The sequence below is a fragment of the Phaseolus vulgaris genome, chromosome 8 (genome assembly GCF_000499845.2).
Source record: "Phaseolus vulgaris cultivar G19833 chromosome 8, P. vulgaris v2.0, whole genome shotgun sequence".
NCBI lineage: Eukaryota > Viridiplantae > Streptophyta > Magnoliopsida > Fabales > Fabaceae > Phaseolus > Phaseolus vulgaris.
In genome coordinates, this window is record NC_023752.2 from 7,680,719 (window position 1) to 7,701,500 (window position 20,782).

The 20,782-nt window shown below is 30.8% G+C and overlaps 2 protein-coding genes and 1 long non-coding RNA gene across 3 annotated transcripts; 2 read left to right on the forward strand and 1 right to left on the reverse strand.

The window, feature by feature from the left end:
- Window positions 1-8,004: 8,004 nt before the first annotated feature.
- On the forward strand, window positions 8,005-10,514 carry LOC137825605 (uncharacterized). Its single transcript, XM_068631315.1, has 2 exons — window positions 8,005-8,688; window positions 8,803-10,514. Exon 2 carries the CDS (start codon window positions 9,265-9,267, stop codon window positions 10,243-10,245), a length of 981 nt encoding a protein of 326 aa, XP_068487416.1. The 5' UTR covers window positions 8,005-8,688; window positions 8,803-9,264; the 3' UTR covers window positions 10,246-10,514.
- Window positions 10,515-11,567: 1,053 nt separating this feature from the next.
- Window positions 11,568-12,074, forward strand: LOC137825606 (uncharacterized). Its single transcript, XR_011083318.1, has 2 exons — window positions 11,568-11,812; window positions 11,908-12,074. It is a non-coding gene; the product is annotated as an uncharacterized lncRNA (long non-coding RNA).
- Window positions 12,075-14,327: 2,253 nt separating this feature from the next.
- Window positions 14,328-16,405, reverse strand: LOC137824302 (NADH dehydrogenase [ubiquinone] 1 alpha subcomplex subunit 1). Its single transcript, XM_068629876.1, has 3 exons — window positions 16,205-16,405; window positions 16,029-16,119; window positions 14,328-14,547 (listed from the first exon to the last, which is right to left on the reverse strand). The coding sequence occupies exons 1-2, from the start codon at window positions 16,310-16,312 to the stop codon at window positions 16,033-16,035; spliced, it is 195 nt and encodes a 64-aa protein (XP_068485977.1). The 5' UTR covers window positions 16,313-16,405; the 3' UTR covers window positions 14,328-14,547; window positions 16,029-16,032.
- Between the last annotated feature and the right edge of the window lie 4,377 nt (window positions 16,406-20,782).

Consider the following 20,782-nt stretch of genomic DNA (forward strand, 5'->3'; position numbering starts at 1 on the left):
GAAGAAACTATATTTAGATTCTAAATTTGGTAGCAAAAATCTTTGTAGCTAATTAGATACCAATTTAAAAACTATTTATCAATAATAGAAACTAATTTAGAAACCAATAATTTTTTTAGTCTCTAAAATGATCTCTAGTTTAGTCACTATAACAACTAATTATTTTATGTCTCTAAAATTGATTTTTATGTAATGATTTTCTTGTAGTTTCCTAAGTAGAACGAGTTACACGCTAACTATGAGTTATAAATTTTAGCTTAGTGATAAGAATTCAATTGATATTAGAGTTTAAGTCATGAGTTTGGTTTATAGTGGGACAATTATTTAAGGGAGAATTTTGACATATTGTATCAATTGTCTTCTGACGTAGGTCAAGTCATAATTGAAATAGTAGGAAAATTTTTTAGGTGGGTTGTTGCAGAGTGCATCAATTTTCCTACAACATATGTTACATCTTAAGCTATTACATTCTTATGCCCTGATTGCATCCGGGTGAACACTGTTCACGCAGATGGATTATCATGGAAATATATTGTTTGTATCAGCTGATTAGCACGGAAATGAGGGCGTGGAAATGCAATGAAATAGGAAAAGAGATTTTTCTGTATTGTGCTCGGATTGCTGAAGAAACACACGTGTCCAGTCTTATTACATTCTCACTCATCTCAAAAAGTAAAACTGAATATTAATATTTTCTATTAAGAGATACTTTCCAAGTAATTTATGTGAAGAATTTTAACTTTTTAAAATTTTTAAACTAATCCAATCCAGTTTGATAAAATACCATTAATATTATTAATAAAAAAATAAAAATAAATATAGTCATTTATATAAAATAAAAAATTTATATAATAATAATATTAATGTTATTAATTATAAAAAATAAATATATAAATAAATTAATAAATTTTTTATTATAAAAGTAAATTTACTAACTTATATTTTACACATTTTTAAAAAATTAAAAAAAAATCACAATCATCACATCACGCACAAACTTCAATAAACTTTCCACACAAATTCACTTTAATATACCCTAATCTAACAACCTCACTTTCTTTACACTTTCATCTCAAATCACTCTAAATCCACTCCCTCAAATTCTCTCCCCAATCCAAACACAGCATTAAGGAAAAAAGTTACATCTTAACTATGAGTGACTTTTGATCTATTAATAAGCGTCCAATCCAACACAATAAGTAACAAGTATCTCATAAACTCAAATTTACATCAATATTAGCTATTAAAATATAAAACATTTAAAAATTCTTAACTATATTTTAAAATTCTCCTTATTACAACTTAATATGAATCCTTATGATTCTACGTAAATCTATTAACCAAACTTACACGATAACAAATATTTGGTCTATTGTTACAAACATACCTCGAGGAACAAACTAACTCACTTCAAAGGGTATTGATGTTATGTTGAAGCTAAAACTTTATCAATATTTTTTTTATGTAAAATAAAATCTGTTTCAATTTTCACAAACTTTATACCAAGAAAATAAATCAGCTTCCCTAAATCTAAATCTGTTGTGTTAAAATTTGACTATCCTTTAAAATATATAATCAACATAAATATACCAATTATACAAGAAAGTAATCTCTTGCAATGTCAAACTTAAGGTTTGAATAGTTGAAAGAAATATTTGCATTTATTATTTAAAGCTATTTCAAGCATTATTACTTTCGGAACTGTCTCAATTATATTTATTAGTTTTTCATAATTTATAAAACTGTCTCAAAATAAACTTTTATTTAAAAATAAACATTCATTATTTCAACTTATACTTATAAATAAATAATTCTTGCATGCAAAGATGGTTATTTATTTCAACTTCTATTCACAAATAAACTACTCATTTATATATATATATATATATATTAATATAAACATTAATTTTTTAATTCAATAAAATAATCTATAGAAGACATGCACAAAACGTATGCGTTTCTGATAGAAAAAAAAAACAATAATATCATAAAAAGAATATCGTAGTGCGGGTCAAGAGTGGTCAACATCCATGAGTTTGCAATAGGTTGCTTCTCTTTTCTATTTTATTATGTTTTTTTATTAATATTTATTTGTTATATTTTACAAAAAAAACCACCACACCATAACTTATCATGGTCAAATGGTCACATGGGACCATTTCACATTTGATTTGTGAATCCGTGAAATGTTTTTGGAATGTCTTGCAAGTGGCCCCTCTCTTCTTTTTCATTCTCTTATTTCTTTCTAATATACATAGCTATTTAGTAAATTCCATATAACATCAACACCTCATTAAACCTATTAAAAGTGTACTTTAAGCACACCTCCTCACACCGTGTGTTGGATAACATATTATGAATGGTCTGATAACGGTCCGATAGCGGGTGACACGATAGGTCCAACAAATACTTGTTAGAATAAGATCGAACTGACTCTACCAAATTAAGAAGTGCACTTTAGGCCTAACTCAACCCCATAAAACCGGTTCATGAAGTCAGGTTTGCACCCACTTATATATAATAAAATATTTTAATCTCTAGTCAATGTAGAATCTCCAACAAAACCCACAACTTTCCACCATCATTTTTTCATGAAATACTAATATTTCACAATACATATTTTAAATCTATTTAAAAAAATTGACTTTTTTTAATAAATATTTGCGTACACATTAATTTAGATATAACTATTAATACAGGTAATATATTAATCAAAGGATAACAAAAATATGTCTTTGTGGAAACAATTAATATCTACTCACAATAGTTGATATTAACAACTTGTAGTTACTCTTCATATAGCTGGTATATAAAAATAGTCAAACCACATTGCTATAGAAGTCGGCATAATATTTGATTACTGAACCAGTTACTTAGATATCATACAAACTTACAAATATCGTCTTAGAGATTATTCTAAACTACTTTATATATTTTTTACTCACTTTCTACTCAATAATCTTATATTTTTACTAACTCGAGCGTAAGAGAGTCTTCTGCATGTGAATTATCACTCAATTTTTAATCATAAAGCTCGACAACCCTTAATAGAAGAAATTGGTTCAATTATCACAGCTCAGACATTCACTTCAGATGACTTAAACTCATCATCAATAAGAATATTATATACAATATAAACACGAATAAACTTGATAATCACAAAACAAAAGTAACAACTTACCACTAGTAACCTATCAAAATATATAAATACTATATAATTACAAATGCATATTTTCGAATAGTCTTTAAGTACAAACAAATATTTCCTTAATAACTACTACAACAAAACATAAGATTTACCTTATCATACAAATTTAACAAAGTCAATTTATCACACATAAGAATAAAAGATCAAGATATTATCTCCAATTATTTATTAGAATTTGATGTTTTATGTCACTTCCAACAACAAACTTTAACATTAACATGCCTTGCCCAAGTTGAATTCAATGTCATTAAATACTTAAAGATTTTTATATTTTCATAGAAATCACATTACTCAATTACATAAGGTATTCCATTCCTTTTTTTCTTATGCTCCCTTCCATAATCTTGAAAATTAACTTCTTAATTACTCGACAACATTCATGCAAATGTTTACAAATTTTACAATGTTTATTCCACAATCAAATAACCTTGTAATTCATGACTAATAAATTCAACTATCCACACACTCCCATTGTCAACACATTTTTCCTTTATGAAAAGGTTTCCATGTGAAAAATACAACTTTGGAGGAATTTGACTACTTCACATTTCCTTGTACAGCCTAAGCATTTGACTACCAATCTTTTAGTTTGTGGATATTACAAAGCCTTCGTATAATACTTTTTTTCTCTCCTTTTCTCACTTCTAGATCCACCACTAATTTGTGTAATCAACCTGAGCAATAGTAATTTTTTCATTCAAACAATTTTCATCTAAATTTTCATTCAATTTTTCCTTCAACTCCTCATCTTAGTCACTTAAAAAAAAATTATCAAGTTACAATTAATTTTAGATATCAACTTACTATTAAACTAAATATTTTAGAAACTAAAAGAATTATTAGTATGCAAAATAATTTATATTATTAATAAAATTTTATAAGGTGTTATTTAATAAATTTATTGTAGTATTATCATTTGTTATAGTTGTCTTTGAAACAAATTCTGGATCAATTGTTCATCTTTTTTTTTTTTTTTTCATTTCATCCTTCTAACCTCCTAAAATGTTTATCAATCTATTTCATTAATACTTGTTACCACAAATTTTTGCAAATTCTTTTACCATCAGGAACAATATTGATAAAATTTTCTGGTAAGTAAAATTCTCCAACCATATTTAAAGTTTAGAATCATGCAATATGAAGAGGCTATCTAACTTACAACCCTCATCTTCAGTTCTTTAATAATACCTCTTTAAACAACATAATTTTCTTTACCCCTAACTCCATATAAATTTAGGCTAATTTATTTTGGTTTACATTTAATAAATAAGTACCAAACTAATATTTTATTAAGAGAAACATTTTTTTTCCTTGCCCGTATATTAGCCCTGTGTGGCCAATGGATTAGTAGTGCAACCCAATCCTAAAGGATAAAATGGTTTTAAAATTGCAAATCTTAAAAAATAAAATATAAAATTGTCTAACATAATACTTAGTAAAAAATATTAAAAAAAAGTATGCATAGATTAATGAAATAATAAAAAGAAAAAAGAAAAAAATGTCTACATTACTCAAGCTTCAAATAAAACATAAAAAAATTGTAAATATTCAAATACCTAGAAAGAAATACATGTATAATAAACACCAAATATTAGTTATTCAAAGAGAAGTTACATAGGCACAATGCATTTAATTTTTTTTTATAAACTTTTATTCCATATTGATTTAAAATTTATTATTAAAATAATACTACAATCTTACTTATAATATATTAAAAATATATATAATATAAAAAAATAGTTACTATTTGTTTACCATTACACATTTATAAGTAATATAAAAAAACAATTTAGTTAATCTATAAAAACAATAAAAATTTCTTCACTTTTTTCATATATTTTTTAATATAATTTTACTCTTATTCTCGTAATATTTTGGTAATTATTTTTTTTATGGAAACTGATATATCAACTGTTATTTTATTTTTTATAACTTTTTTTAATAAAAAGCTTTTATATTAGACATTACTATGCTACTTGACATCTTAGTTAGGATGACACATCAAGTAACAACAATTATTTGTCATCACATGAAGAAAAAAAATATTATTAAAAAAAAATAAAAAAATACAAAAATATGGGGGACTAGACTAAAACTCATATGTTAACAAAAACGATACATAGGTAAACTATACTTATTAATAAAGAATTCTAAGAACAAACTAGATGGAAACCTATTATACCAATGAAAGGATTCTCTATGAATAAATCTTAAATTAGCCAACTTATTAGCACACACATTCCCTTCACGAAAAATATGAGTAACCCTAAACCTGATTTTTCCACAGTAATTAAGACAAGTATTCCATCGATTACGAAGCATCCAAGGAATATTTGTCCTAGCAGTAAACGCAACACAAACCAAGACAGAGTCACATTCTAGCCAGACATTAGTAAGACCCAACTTTTGAGCTTCCTCCAAAGCATATATAACTCCATAAAATTCAGCAACCAAAGCAGTATGAACGTCAAGAAATGTAAAGAAAGCTCTAATAAACTCTCCCATACTCCCACAGAAAATACTTCCACAAGCGTCAAGACCTGGATAACCCCTAGCAGCCCCATTAGTGTTAATTTTAACCCAACGTGGTGAAGGAAACTCTCATCTAACAGGAAGAGGACGTAAAACTTTACCAGTATGAGTGTTAATATAAAAAAACTTGAGCACATTGAAATCGAACATATCATTCTTCATTAAAGTTTTAGACGAATTACCCACTAGACAAGTTAAATCTTCAATAACCAAAATATCCCTAGAAACTTAAATCTTATCCTAAAAACAAACATAATTCCTTATACGTCATATCATCCAAATAGAAAAAGTTATTTTCACAACAAAGAAACTTTTTATCAACTATTTTTTATATGTAAAAAATTAAATACGTATAATCCATTACGTAATATAAAATAAAAATAATATAATCACCTTCTTTAAGAAATATTTTATTATAAAAAATCATTAAAAATTATCTTTCTGAAGCATACATGATTAAGCGCAATTGAAGTCGTTGAGCTCGGAAGACGAGCTATCATTACCCCACGAATCCATCTGTTCAACGCCCCAAATCTGCAATTAATTAAGTGCAAATTATTAATTAAATACATCTAATTAACTTTATTTTTCTCACATCACATGCTTCAACATTCTTTTATTATCTAAGCATATTGGTTGGATCCATTTAATTCATGTTTTAAACAGATCAAATGAATTCAGTTTTAAAAAAAAATACTTGAATAAATAGATTGATCCATGAATTTAAATAGTAATTCTAAAATATTAAAATATCTATCAATTTAAAATAAACTTACTTATATATTTTTCATTTGTTAATATAAATTTATTAACCTAAAATCTACCAAATAAAAATATAACAAATTAAATGAAATTATTTTTGTTAATTGGTTATGCAACATCTCGTTAAAATTATCTATATACCTACATTAAAACGCTTTGGTATTCATGTATATATAAAGTTTAGTACTTCTAAATTTACACAATCTAATGTTTCAAAAAGAAGGATAATAACATCTACATGTATAAAATCACATGGCAAAAACCATATAGATATATGTCCAAAATTACATAAAAATAATTTCATAAACCATTAGAGGAGGTAGAAAAAAATAGAGAAAAAAAAGAAAAAATAGACCTTATAATCCTTATCTCACAACTTTATTTTAATGATTTGACAAAAATTTTCAGCATGTTAGAAACGGTCTATTACAAAAATTTCGCGTTAAAGATCTTAGAGACTAAAATATTTTTTAGGAATTAAATTTTTCAGTTCCAAAGTTAGTATTTACATCAAAAGAAATATAAGTTGATATTTTGCAGGATACGGGAGTCAGCGATACACGTCTAAACAAATTTTAAATGGAACAATGTCTAAAACTCACACTAGACGATAGATAGTTATTAAAGGATCAAGTCAAAAACTGACGAGTACCACTAATATTACAATCCCCATCTCACAACATACTTTTTAATTTTATTTATTTAAACGTTGAAGTTTGAATTGTATGAGCCGCGGCGAATTAAACCTGCAAAAGTCAGCACATTTAATGGATGAAACCTAGAAATTAATTATAATTATGGTAATTTTAAAAATAGAATTCAGTGATGTCCATAAAAGCACTCATCAACATCCCCCACCATTAATCTTTGGACAAGAAAAAAAATGTTTTGAAAGATAATACAAAATTGCTTATATTTTTAGTTGAGTCTGATTTTGACATTGGCATGTCCTTATTTTTTGAGAAGTGGTCATACACTGCAAAAGGATTTGATTTCAATTCATCAAAAGTTTGAAAAAAAAACATTTAATGCTTAGAAAAATTCAGTGCCCTAAAAATTGGAATAAAATTTGTGAGAAAAGCCAAGACGACAACCATGGCTCATATTAAAATTTGGAGGTACTTGGAAGTGTGCTTAGGAGAAATTAGCATATAGTAGGGTCATTGCCATCAAAGGGTTCAATCTCAAAGAACATAACTAATCATGTTTAGCCTTTTGAGTATCTCTTCTATCATATTTTTATTTTAGGTTTTCCCTTTTTTTATCACTCCTTGGGTTGATATCTCATATTATGTCAAATTTCCTCATAATACAAGCATTATCATGTGAAGATTTAGGTTCAATTGTTGATGAAGTTATGAGAAATTTGAGTGTATGATAAAATGATTGAGCAAAGAAATGAAGTTGTTAGATATATTTTAGTAATTCCCATATGAAGGATAAGGAAGTGAGGCAGAAAAATGATTTATATATGAATAGGAGCACTTTCATTCTGTTTCCCATTTCACTTTCTTGCTCTTTTTCTCACACTCACAGCACATTGCCTTTCTGTCTTTTGTTATCATTATTGTTTTTATTTTGCTGCTTGCTTTTGTGGTGAGTCCCAGTGTAGGAGTGTGGTGTGCATCCAGAACTGGAAACTCTTCTCTCTCTCTCTCTCTCTCTCTCTCTCTCTCTCTCTCTCTCTCTCTCTCTCTCTCTCTCTCTCTCTCTCTCTCTCTCCATCTATCTCTCTCACTCACAACTCAAAAAGTCACAAGCAACAGTTGGCACTTCCACACCAACACAACCTATCCTTCTCTTCCTGCCATAACTCATTTGCTGCTACACAACCAGAAGGAGGAGGAGACATTCACTCAACAAATCATACATCAACAAAAGAAAGGCAAAGAAATGAGTTTGTCCAGCATTGGCATCCACTACTATCAATCACTGACTAGGACTTCACTTCCTATGTCTCTTTTATCAATCAGTGTTCTCTAGATTTACCTAATGGGGGCTGCCACTCTCATAACCAAGCCACAACCAAGGATCATTTTCTTGAAGATTATTGTTGTTGGCATCCTCTACAAGCTTAACTCCTTGGTTGCCTCAAGTTTGGAGCTGCTTTGAAGTGCATGGTGTTTGTGTTTTTCAGTTCCAAGTTCTAAAGGGAAACACTTTATTATTATGTATTTTTTATTCAGGTAATACTCTTGTTGGCCTTGCCTTTGCTGAGTAACAGCTGCAAAATCCAAAGGGGTCCTGGATCTTGCTTCTTGGAATTTCTGTTTGATGAACAGCATTGATTTCTGTTTCAGGTTTTATTGCTCTCCTAATAATTCTCCTTAAAGTTTACCCAATTATTACCTTAACTGCTACAGTTCATGTAAGATTTGGTGGAGTTGGGAGAGGGAGAGGGAGAGAGAGGGGAATGAAATGGTTGGAATCAGGAGAAGATTGCCAAGAATTGAGTGAATCTCTGTCTCTTCGGCTTTGCCTTTTGCAAGGATTCTTGAGAGAAAAGAGTTTCATTGTAACGGCTGAAACGTTCAAAGCTGCTTTCATACTTCTGCCCCCCAGGAGAATATTTTTCTTTATTTCTTTATTACAGCATAACGTGCCTACAAGTTCCCATCTTTATAGACCCCTTTGAAGACATTTCTTGCTTATTGATCAATATCAACTACTCGTTTGTGATCTTGCATAATTGTATCCGTGAGTCCAAGGTGAATACCAAACACAGAAACCACATTGAGCCGAATTTCCTAAATTAAGCATCGATGGAGCTTCTTACAAGTCTAGTAATCATGCTTGTTCTTGTTCCGTGTTTTGAATCACTTCCTGGTGTCAGGGCTCAGTCTACTGCTACTTCTCCTGGGTCTTCTTCAACAAGGGAAGAAGCAAAGGCTCTTGATGCACTTCTGCAACAATATGCTTATAGGGCTTTGGTGAATCCAAAAACAGGTACCATTTACAATGCAACTCATCTTCCTTCCAATTTGTCTGGGATTGAGGTTGCAGCATTGAGATTAAGGAGTGGAAGTTTAAGGAGAAAAGGGTTCCACCCATACAATGAGTTTGAAATTCCCAAGGGACTCATTGGGAGGCAATATGTGGAAAGGCTTGTTTTGGTGTACCAAAATCTGGGTAATAGATCCTCCAGGTACTACCCTTTGACTAATTATACCCATTTGGCTCCAGTGTTGGGACTACTGGCTTATGATGGTTCTAATTTGTCAGCTTCAAATTTATCAGAACTAGACATAGATGCGTCAGATGGCCCTATATTGGTCAAGTTCAGGGCTGTTAAATTAGTCCCTCATGGTGCTGTTGCAAAATGTGTTTGGTTTGATTTGCAGGGTTCTTCCAATTTCAGTGATGTAACAGGAGGCAACACTTGTTCATCTTTCCAACCAGGCCATTTCTCTATAGTTGTTAAATCCACTGCTCCTCCAGCTCCAACGCCTGCAAGTCCTCCAAAAAGGGGGCCATCACCAAGTGCTCAAGGAAAAGGTGAGAAGGAGAATAAAAAAGTGTGGATCATTGTAGGGTCTGTTGTGGGGGGACTAGTATTGCTTGTGTTGTTGTCACTTCTTGTTTTGTGGATGAGAAAGTACAAACAGAAGAAGAAAATGCAGCAGATGGAAAGGGCGGCAGAGTTGGGAGAACCTCTTCAAATGGCTTCAATTGGGGATACAAAAGCCCCTGCTGCAACAGTAACAAGAACACAACCAACCCTTGAACATGAATATGCACCATGACACAATATTTTTGCACAATCTTCAGTTGCTCTTCCACTCATTCAAGTTAATTTACTGTATTCAGAAATTCTTCTAATCACACGTTTTTTTTTTTTGCCTGCTCCCCGTTTGTTTCCTCAACATAGGATTTTTGTGTAAATCTGTTATCTCTTTGTGATTCATTGTGGTGTGAATTAGTAGTAGTAGCCAAAAAGTGATGATTATGTGATGAATTCAGTTGTTCCATTGACAAAGAATAAAATTCTAAGACCTAGATGTTGGGTTATTTATCTTGCTTTTTCTATCCTTTTGACGGGGTTGAAACTTGATAACATGGTATAAATGTTGTGGGCACACACTGATTGTTTGCTCAGCCACTAGTTCCCATCATTCCTGTTCATTCATTTAAGTGAGGAAGAGACCCCTTGGCCTCGATGCCCTCACCTTTGGTTCTGAGAAGCACATTTGGAAATTCAATGTCTACCCTTTTTTTTTGCTTATCATCTCTTGTTACTGCTTTTGTTAATAATGGTCTTGCCAACAGATGGATTTAGGTAGGATGCAGTTTATAATGTTAATTATAATTCTGTTCCAATAAATTTTTCCATAAATGTTCAAAGGAGAAAAAACAAAGATAAAAAAGTAAGTTTCTGACAGAAATTGAAATCAATTTTAGCCTGTTTGGAAAAAAATTAGATGAGAAAGCTTTTGTAAAAGTTGATGCTCTTGAAATGCTTTAAACTTGAAAAGCTTAATTTTTTTTCTCCTTTAGGTGTTTGTTAGGAAATTTATCCATCAATGACAAATACAATATGTACTGGTAGGCACCGGACGAACGCACGTGGCCGACCGGCCTTATACACTAAATGGAAACGAACGCACGTGGCCGACCGGCCTTATACACAATAAATGTAAGGGCATTTATGTGACAAGCTAAGGTGGTTAAGATACACCTCCGAAGAATAAGGAATATGCGTTTAGAGAAGATATGTTCCCCGGGTATTCCGGAGCACGACTGACAAAACATATCCATAACCACCCTGAGCCCAAGGGATAGAAAGCCCATTAGGCAATCCTATAAATACTGTGCTCAAGCCAGAGAAATGTACGTTTTCATTCACTTACGAAACTGCGCTTAGAATCTCATACTTACTTGAGCGTCGGAGTGCCTTCGCAGGTACCCTCCCCCGCCCGACCGAAGTTGATAGCACGAAGGGACGACCGACCAAAGGAGACAGCAAGAAAGGGCAATCGACCAGAGGAGAAGAAGATCAACACGTCAGCAATTACACCACGTCAACCGACCGTGCCTGGGCCCCATCTCTCCACTCAGGTACACAATACATATGGGAAAACTCAGAAACTGACTATGAAGAAGCTAAATGGCCTAGAATAGTTAGAGTAGAAAATACAGTGCAGTATTTAAGTAGTATCTGTTGATGTTGCATTAAAGATTTGGTGTCATGATTTTGTTACCAAACAGATGAGTGGGTGAAGGAAAGTCACTAAAGAGATGAAATAAATAAATGCCAAGACCTGCTTCTGAGTGCTGGCATTTCACTGGTCATCTTCATCAGAAAAGGACAAGGTAATGCAAGCAACCAAGTCAGGACAAGAAGTAAATCTGTATATCTAGTTTTGACAGCAATGACTTCTCCCTCTTCCACTATTCAAACTTTTCAGCTTGACATTTTATTGTCCAGACACCAAAGACTGAGGACAGCACATGCCAAGGAAAACAATTCTTGTGCCATAACTTTCAGCTCTTAACATGGTTGAATTCCTGTTGTGATGGCTTGAACAAAACACTTGTATTTTATAGTTTTTACTCAAACCACTGTTTTTCTTAATGGGAATCTAAACACAATAGAAGCAGCCTAAAAAAAGTGAGTCACATTTAAATAGTAGTTTTTCATTCTCTCTTTATTAGTTGAAGTGCCACAATCTATATCTCTTCCTTGCCACTTGAACAACCTGAGAAATATATTATGCAGCAATAACTTGATTTGTTTCTATAAATACCCTGAAGTGACCTTCTGGTGTTTACACTTTGAAAGATATGTATGAGTTGGCCACTCTTTTATTACAAGTCAACTACTGAATCTCTATATAATAAAAAACTAAACCAAACAAAGAAGAGAAATGCTTGTAGCTGCACGGATGAAATAAAATGACTTATGAAGGAAGGTATCACATTCACAGCTAAGCACCACCAGCACCTAACCCAGTTTGAGTCATTGAAAAATCAGAAAGTTCTGTCTTCTTGTAGGAATGTGCATAATTTTTTATTCTAAACTTATTATTTAACTCCATTCCTTCGTGCTTGGATTTCGAGGCCCCAACTTCACAAGGAGGGCACATAATGGAACAGCACATGAGACCAATATGAATCAAAACACTTGAAAATAATATTCTAACTTTTATTAACCGAGGCTTGCACAATTTTTAAGTTTATTGCAATTTTGTTATCAGTTTCAATCCTTTAAAAATAGGACATTTTGTTTTTTGTTCCGTCCTTGTGTTTTTATATATAAAAAAATTATATGCTCCTTTTAAGGATTTAAATCGATATAGTCAACATTTTATGAGACTGACAGTGTGTTTGGATATTAATTGTCACACATTCCGATGACTCCAAATACACTATACTTAACATGGTCGAAATATTATAGAGGTTGAACTCAAACTTTTCATGAATGAAAATCGTTACATTTTTTTACAAGGACTGAAAAAAAAAACCCGAATGTTAAATTGTCGGAAGAACTAAAATGATATTTAATTTAAATCTTAAGAAATACATTTTGAGATTCATGTTATATATGTGTTTGTTATTGTGTGATCTCCTTCTCCTTCTCAGATATTGTATTTTTAATTAATTAATTTTAAAAAATTGACATAAAAACCTTGATTCCAACATATGAGCAAAAGAGTAAAATAAAAACTATTTGAGGTACCCTTTGTTTTGCAAAGCAGTACTAGGAGCCACTCGCAAGGAAACAGAGGAAAGACAGAAAGAAAAATGAGTGTAGTACGAATGTTCGTAAGTTTCTGAAGAAAAATGTGGCTTGAAATGATACGAGATCTCCTTACTTTTTTCCAAACCCCAACATCCGTCACATTCAGGGGATGTTAATGTTATTGCACGGCAATTTGTTGGTCCTGTTATTTTAGCTTGTTATAATGGAGGAAGTTTGAATAGGTAAAATGTCGCTAGCAACATTACATTCCGAACAAGCATTTATGTATTTTCAGTTCATCAAGATACCTGCTTTTATTTTCATAGTTCCATCTGTTAATCTTTAAGAAATAATTGTCCAATTCATTGACAATTTGCACTGTTTTAAGCAACTATTATTGATTGGGGCATCATTTCAGTTTTTGGTACTCTTGGTTGAAAAACGGATAGACCATTCATCATAGTAAATTAAGGTCTTGGAACCCCTTCTGGACAACAAAAATGGTCAAGGATTCCATGTAAATTAACATTTGAATCCTGACATACCTTTTTCTATGCAGCAAACGACTTTCTAAGGGAACTTGTTTACTAGAGATGTCTTTACTTTCTCTATCACTACTTCTCTACAAGAAATATAGAAAACCGTTTTGATAAGTTTATGTTTGAACCAACACTCACTGGACTTTTTCTTAATTAATTTCACTGTTCAAAAGAGTCGTGTTTGATCTTCGGGGATCTCTACTTGATCAAACTGTAACTGTGTTGATTCCCATAAAGAAAGCTAGCTCAGTGAGCCTTAAAAATATTTAATTCCTGTGGATAAAAAATATCTAAAGAGCAGACAGCTGATTTTTAATAAGAGGAACAGTGAGCATATTATGTCTGAGAACAAATACATATTTTTTAATCAGTTTCTGTTAAAATACAACTACGTTGTCCACCTCCAATCACAGCGTTGCATATTCATAAAATGTTGGCTTTCATTTTGAATGAAATATCAAAAACTAATTGCATTGATAGAGTTTTCCGTTTTCAATCCAAATTTTATGGTGGTGTATGCATTGGGACGCTGCATTACATAATAATTCACCAGCAATTGACGCCGACTAGCAAGATTTGTAGTCACGTCAAGCAGAAAATGGTCAGATTATAGAAGGCAACAGCTATATATCAGAACAAATTAGTTTTCACCAAGCTTAGAGAAAGCAATCGTGATTGGCGCATAGGTATATTTATAAATCTTATGCTGAATTGCATACAGGAAAACAAACGGAATTTCATTGTAGTGATTCACCCTGCTTCCAAGAACAGAGCCTCAAATCCAGGTGAGCAGTTTATTTTCTTCACAATGACATTGGTAAAACAACCTGCATGTTCCAGAGCAAATATTATGCTTTCTATTCTGTACACACCAAAACATCAAGAACAGAAAATTCAATCTCCAGATCAAAGTGTTGTTAGAGCACTTCAAATCAAAAATCTACAAGACTATAAACACTAATGAAGAACGACTTAGTGGGGAAGAGAACAGAAGAAAGGATATGAAAACTCATATTATGTTCTCCTGCTGAGGATGGAAGACAGTTCCATGTAAAATTTGATGTTCATTCCAAAATGATGTTTGTTTCCGTTAACGCGAACATTATACCAAAACCGTACTTTTAATCATCAAACTTGTCATTCTTTACTTTTTTTCTTTACAGCAAGATATTTCAGGTAAGAAAAAATGAAATCTGAGGACAGAGGGCGGGCTGTTGGACAAAAAACTATATAAGACAAAGAAATACAGGAATGGCTCAAATCTCTCAGAAAATAAATTGGATAATGAAACATAGCATCGAACTAAAAAGTATAAAGGAGCTAAAAAAACACCAAGGAAGATACAAATTTTTTTTTTTCATTTAAGATTTTCATCTTCATGTTCATTTCATGTTTTACTATGGCCTACGTTACATCATATAATTTTAAAAAAGAAATTGAGTTCTCTTTAAGCTGCATTTGGATTGAAGGAAAGAACGAAGTGGAACACAATGGAAGAAAATCTTCATTCCATTGTTTGGATATGTTATGATGCAGTGAAATAAAATTATCATTCCTCAAAGATTGAGAAGAAAGAAAAATTGAGTAAATAAAAGACATTTGTCCTGTTTGGATTGGATAAACCATTTCATGTACAAGAAAGTAAAATAAGAAAAAAAAATGAAATAAAGAGAAAATTATTTCATCTAACTTCTACAAAAGCTAACTAATGATAAGCTAATTTTAGTTAACTGGGGAAACTTATTTCACTTTATCTTCTCATTTTTCCTCAACAAGTGATTATAAAGAAATTTATCCGAACATGACTTGGAAAGGAATAAGTTCCACTACTTTCCATTATATTCCATCCTCATTCTTTTACTAATCCAAACAATGAACATAGTAGTATTATATTTCATTCCCCTCCATTCCATCCTCTTCCACCAATCCAAACATAATCTAAAGTAAGAAATAAACAGCAAAGTTATACCATTGCTTGAAAAATCAACACACAAAACCTTACTAGAAAACACACATATATTGAAAATTCTCAACACTCCCACACAGCGCGTATACACAGTACCTGTGCTTTCTAGAAGAAGACTCCACTTCCCCCTATAGGCTAAAAAACGACAACGAAATCGTTTGCATTACAAAAGCTGCAAAGCAACATCGCAAAACCTCAAACTGAACAAAATTTCGCCCGATCTAATCACGCTACCCTATACTTTAATTAGATTTTCCTGAAGAAAATTCAAATTCAAAATAAACAGCATTCGAAGAAACCCTAGGGCACTGGGAGAGAGAAAAAGAGGAGCGAAAAGCTTACAATGTTAATTGGAGGAAGAGGCTTGTTCGTGAAGCTTCTTGTCCCTTCGCTCCATCGCCACGTCCCACAGATCGTTCCCAATGTGCTTAGGCTGAATGAATTCGACATCACTGAGAAAGATCCAATCCAAAAATTGATCGATAAAAAAAATAATGAAAAGAAAAAAGAGAAATTACTCTGCCATGCGCTGCTCTGTGAATGTAATATTGAGCGTTTCCCATAACACACAGCATTCCCGCTATGATTCCCAGCGGCAACACCGCTTCTACCCATCGGAAGTTCATCTTCTTCTTTCTTCTTCCTTCTCTTTTTCCAACTCTCTCTTTCTTCACACTTCGCCTCTTTCTTATTTTTTTTTTACTTATTGGGCCTCGTTCTTCACAAAAGCCCAGTGTTTCTTTTTCGATCTTTAATGGGCCTGCTCCATCCATTTGTTTGTTATTTGACCTATTATTGTAGTCAATGGTCTAATTTTATTAATTTCTTTTTAATTTTTATTATTTATAAATATTTTTTTGATATTATATATAAATATTATACTCTGTTTTAAATTTATTTTTTTAAATATTTTATGTTTATTTAAAAATGTATTGTTTTTACTTTATTTTAAAATTGAATAAAAATATTGAGTATATGTAATATAAAATTGATAATAAATGCATGATATAAAAATATATAATAATTGAAACTAAATTAAATATAATTAAAACAATTTATATGTAAAAAAATGATAAGAGATCAAAATTAATTAATAATTAAATTTAGTAAAATAATTTCAACAATAAAAATATCGTGTAAACATACTTAATTTTGTTATTTATATTTATAATTAATTTAATTAATATTTTAATCAAATACGTGTACTTTAGTAATCTATCTTCAGAAATTTCAACTAGTAGTTTCTAACTTCTAATTATCAACTAGTTTTTCAATTTTCGTTAATATCAACTTTCAATTAACTTTTAAAAGTTATACTTCTCGTGTGATTAAAATAATAATGTGAAATTAGTTTAAGTTCAATAATATTTTTACTAGTTTTTAGATTTACTTTTTTTTTATAGAACCATAGATTTTCTTAAAAAAGTTTTGAGGGAAACTATGATTCAATAATGGTGAAATTTCTTCTTTTTCTGTTTTAGATTTTCTTAGTGATCACAAACCTGTCACATTTGTGCCATTTTTCTTTTTCTTATTTTCTTTGGTTTTGTTATCGAAATATTCAAATACTATTTTTTTATCAAAATCATTTTACTTTTAAAATGTTGAAAATTAATAATAAAATAAAAAGCAAAGTAACATTTTGTTGTATTGCAAATTTATGCCGGATAAAATTTTGAAATAGTAACAAACGCAGTCTTGTGTTTTATCATTTTCTTATTTAACAATACAAATAAAATTAATATACAACCATAATTTGTGTAAAAATTAAAAAACTTAAAATAAAGTAAGTTATGAAGATTTAAACATATATATTTTATTTCTTTTATAAATTTCTTGGCCTATACAGTATTTAAAACAATCGCACTGGTTTATATTGATAATGTAAAAGTTTGGTATATTATTAGGGTAAATTTGTTAACTTATAAATCATGCTTGATGTTAACACTAAAATTAATAGGACCAGTTTTGGCCAAATCACTAAAATTGACCTAAAATTGATTAGGTTTAGAACATTCTAGAATTGGGTTTGAGTTTGTTAAGAGGAAGAGAATTGAACAAAAACTCAAAGACAGATCATGGAGAGTTGGCTAAGAGTAATTTTCAGGCTAATTGTTCATACCATGGTATGCACCTACAATTATCAAGACAAAAAAAATGAGAAATATGGTAGTTGTTTTATATTAAAGAAAAGGATAATGCTTGGGCTTTGTAGATGAATTCAAATGTAAATTATACCAAATCAATACAAATTATTTTAATACAAAGAAATTATTCTGATCCACATTAATTTCTTTTTAATAAAAATATATATAAATAAAAAAATTAAAATTCAAAATGTCTTAATTAAAATTTGTTATAAAAAACAAGTTAGTAAAATGTCATGTTTAAATTGATATTTTTTTATTTTATTTTAGGGTGTTGTTTATTTTATAATTACATTTTTAGTCCTTATATTTGGAGTCAATATTTAATTTATTACCATAGTTTTTAAAAAAAATCAACTTGGTCCTAAGATTTTTTAAAAAGTATGTAATTTGGTCTATTAACTGCTTATGATGTGGCAAGTGTGAGTGACCCTGTTATGCACACATATCTCCACGTCAAAGCCTTCTCGACACCCTCAGTCCTAAACCTTTTTTTCTCTCCTCTCTTTTAACCCTAACCATCTTTCTCCAGCAACCATTCTCACAACGATGACTTCTTTGTCATCACTTATCATATCATGCATCACAGTCAAAAACAATTATGATCCTCGTTTTTTAACCCTCAAATTCACCCTTTCATTTCCCTTTTTTATTGTTTTTGGTCGCAATAAGAATTCGTAATCTCCGCATAGAGGGTATTGTAAAAGTTTTTGGGAACATTGAGGGTATTGCAAAACATTATGAATTTGATTTTTGAACTATTGTATAACATTTAATAAAAGAAGAGATTGAAAAGGATAGATAACAGTCAAGTTGTGAGTGACCAAAGACTCAACGACGCATGTCACAACAAGGATGGACAAAGGATATGCATGCAATGGAGGCAACGAAGCCTGAGGTCGACAACGAGGGCTGCATTGACGTTGTGAAGACGAGAACTGAGTCGACGACATGGAGGCATAAGGTTGTTACAATGAGAGTGACAAGAGGGGGAGAGACTTAGGATTCTTACGTGGATAACGTGTGGACTCCACCTATGCAATACTATTTCACATTGTGTACCACATCATTAGACGTTAACATCGTTGAAAATTTAATAAAAGAAACCAAATTGTATATTTTGTAAAAACTTCAAGACCAAATTGATTTTTTAAAAAAACAATGTAGTAAATTGAATATTAGCCTAAATGTAGGGACCAAAAAAGGTAATTATACATTTATTTTAAATACTAAAAAAAAGATAAATAAGAGTATTAAGTTATTTGAGCTAATTTATCTTCTTGGGTACATAGAATACAATAATACAATGATGTCAACTCTCTCACATACACTCAAATGCTATTTAAAATATTGCGGCTGAAGAAGAATGAAAGTGTTAGAAGTACGAGATGTGGTGGCTAGGTTATTTAAAAAATGTGAGATCATATTTATTTAGATTTATTTAAAATTTTTAAAAAATGTTAAAATCAACTTTTTACCATTAATAGGGAGATATAGGAGAAATATATGGAGATGGAGGAAATTTTTTCCATCTTCTAGACTTTATTTTTTATTTTATTTTTAATGACACTAACAAAGAATTCCATTAAAAAGTCAAAAGATGAAGAGTTGTTTTTTTCTCGTTTTTGTTTACGAAAATCATTGAATTAGTTATTTCTCATTCAGGTTTCTTATTTAATTGTATTGACTAACATGATTTTTGTAGGCTGTAAATCTACATTAATCAGTAACGTGATTAAACTAAAATATGCTAGCCAAAATAATCTCAGCAAGTTCTAATCCTTAAAGCAACATGGCTTCTGAGAACTAATTGTGGTTATCAGAAACAATTTTTTATTAATTGAAGAAAAATCATTTTTAAATTATTAATAAACACAAAAACAACCAAGAATGAAAAACGAGGAGCAAACCAAAGAACACATGAAGTAAAATTTTTTTTTTACTTAGTAGTGATGCTACTTCTGACCACAACCTATTTCAATTGGCAAGACATGACATGTCCGAATCTTGTCAGAATATTCTGAAGCCAAACTTTGTGTTAGACACTTTTTCTTCACTCATCCTATTAATTCTTCAAACAAAAGTGTATTGTTAGTTGGGATCACTCTCTTCTATTATGTTCTATCTTTTTAATCAAACCCCAACCCATCTTTCTCATTCACTTGAAAAACATGTAAACTATAGTACTTTTCACTTGACCAAGTTCATGTTCAATTTGTCAAACAAACAAGTTAATAAAAAAATAGCATGAAATGCATAGAAAGAAAAAGGAACATTTATTTGTGTAATATATGTGTGACAATTTGCCTGGTGAGATTGGGACCAATGGACCATCCCCTCCCTACTATTTTTTATTACCAAAAATAACAAAGAAATATTCTTTTCCCCTTTAACTAAAAAGTCCATGAATTTTTTCCCTCCATTTTGCCACCCTTATAAAGAAAATACAATATTGTGAATTATTATTATTTTGCTTTGGTTTGAGAAAGACTGAAACACACACATGCCCTGTGGGAGAAAGGAATCAAAGGGGCAAAAGAAAATGGTGTATTTTTCTATTTTATTGCATAAAACATCTTAGGATTCTTCTCCTACGGCCAATTGAGTCAGAGGCAGTGAAGCATTCAGTTAAAACAATGGCCCACCTTGTATTGTCTTGTTGTGGTTGTGGACACTTCTATCGTTTACAACACCAACCTCTTTTCCCTACTCTGCCCCTACCATCTTTTGTTTTCATCTTTAATATTCAAATCTCAATACTTTCTTCAGACACCCATCTTAACTACGTAATTAGTATTTCTACGGATTCATTTCTCAGAAAAAGGAAAACCAGTAAATGCCCTGCTAGATATCTCAATCTCTGAGATTTGATCTCTTGATATGATAATTACCCACATGAAAACATTAATCACTGGGAATATTGAAAAAAGAATTTGAAGGATTAGGTAC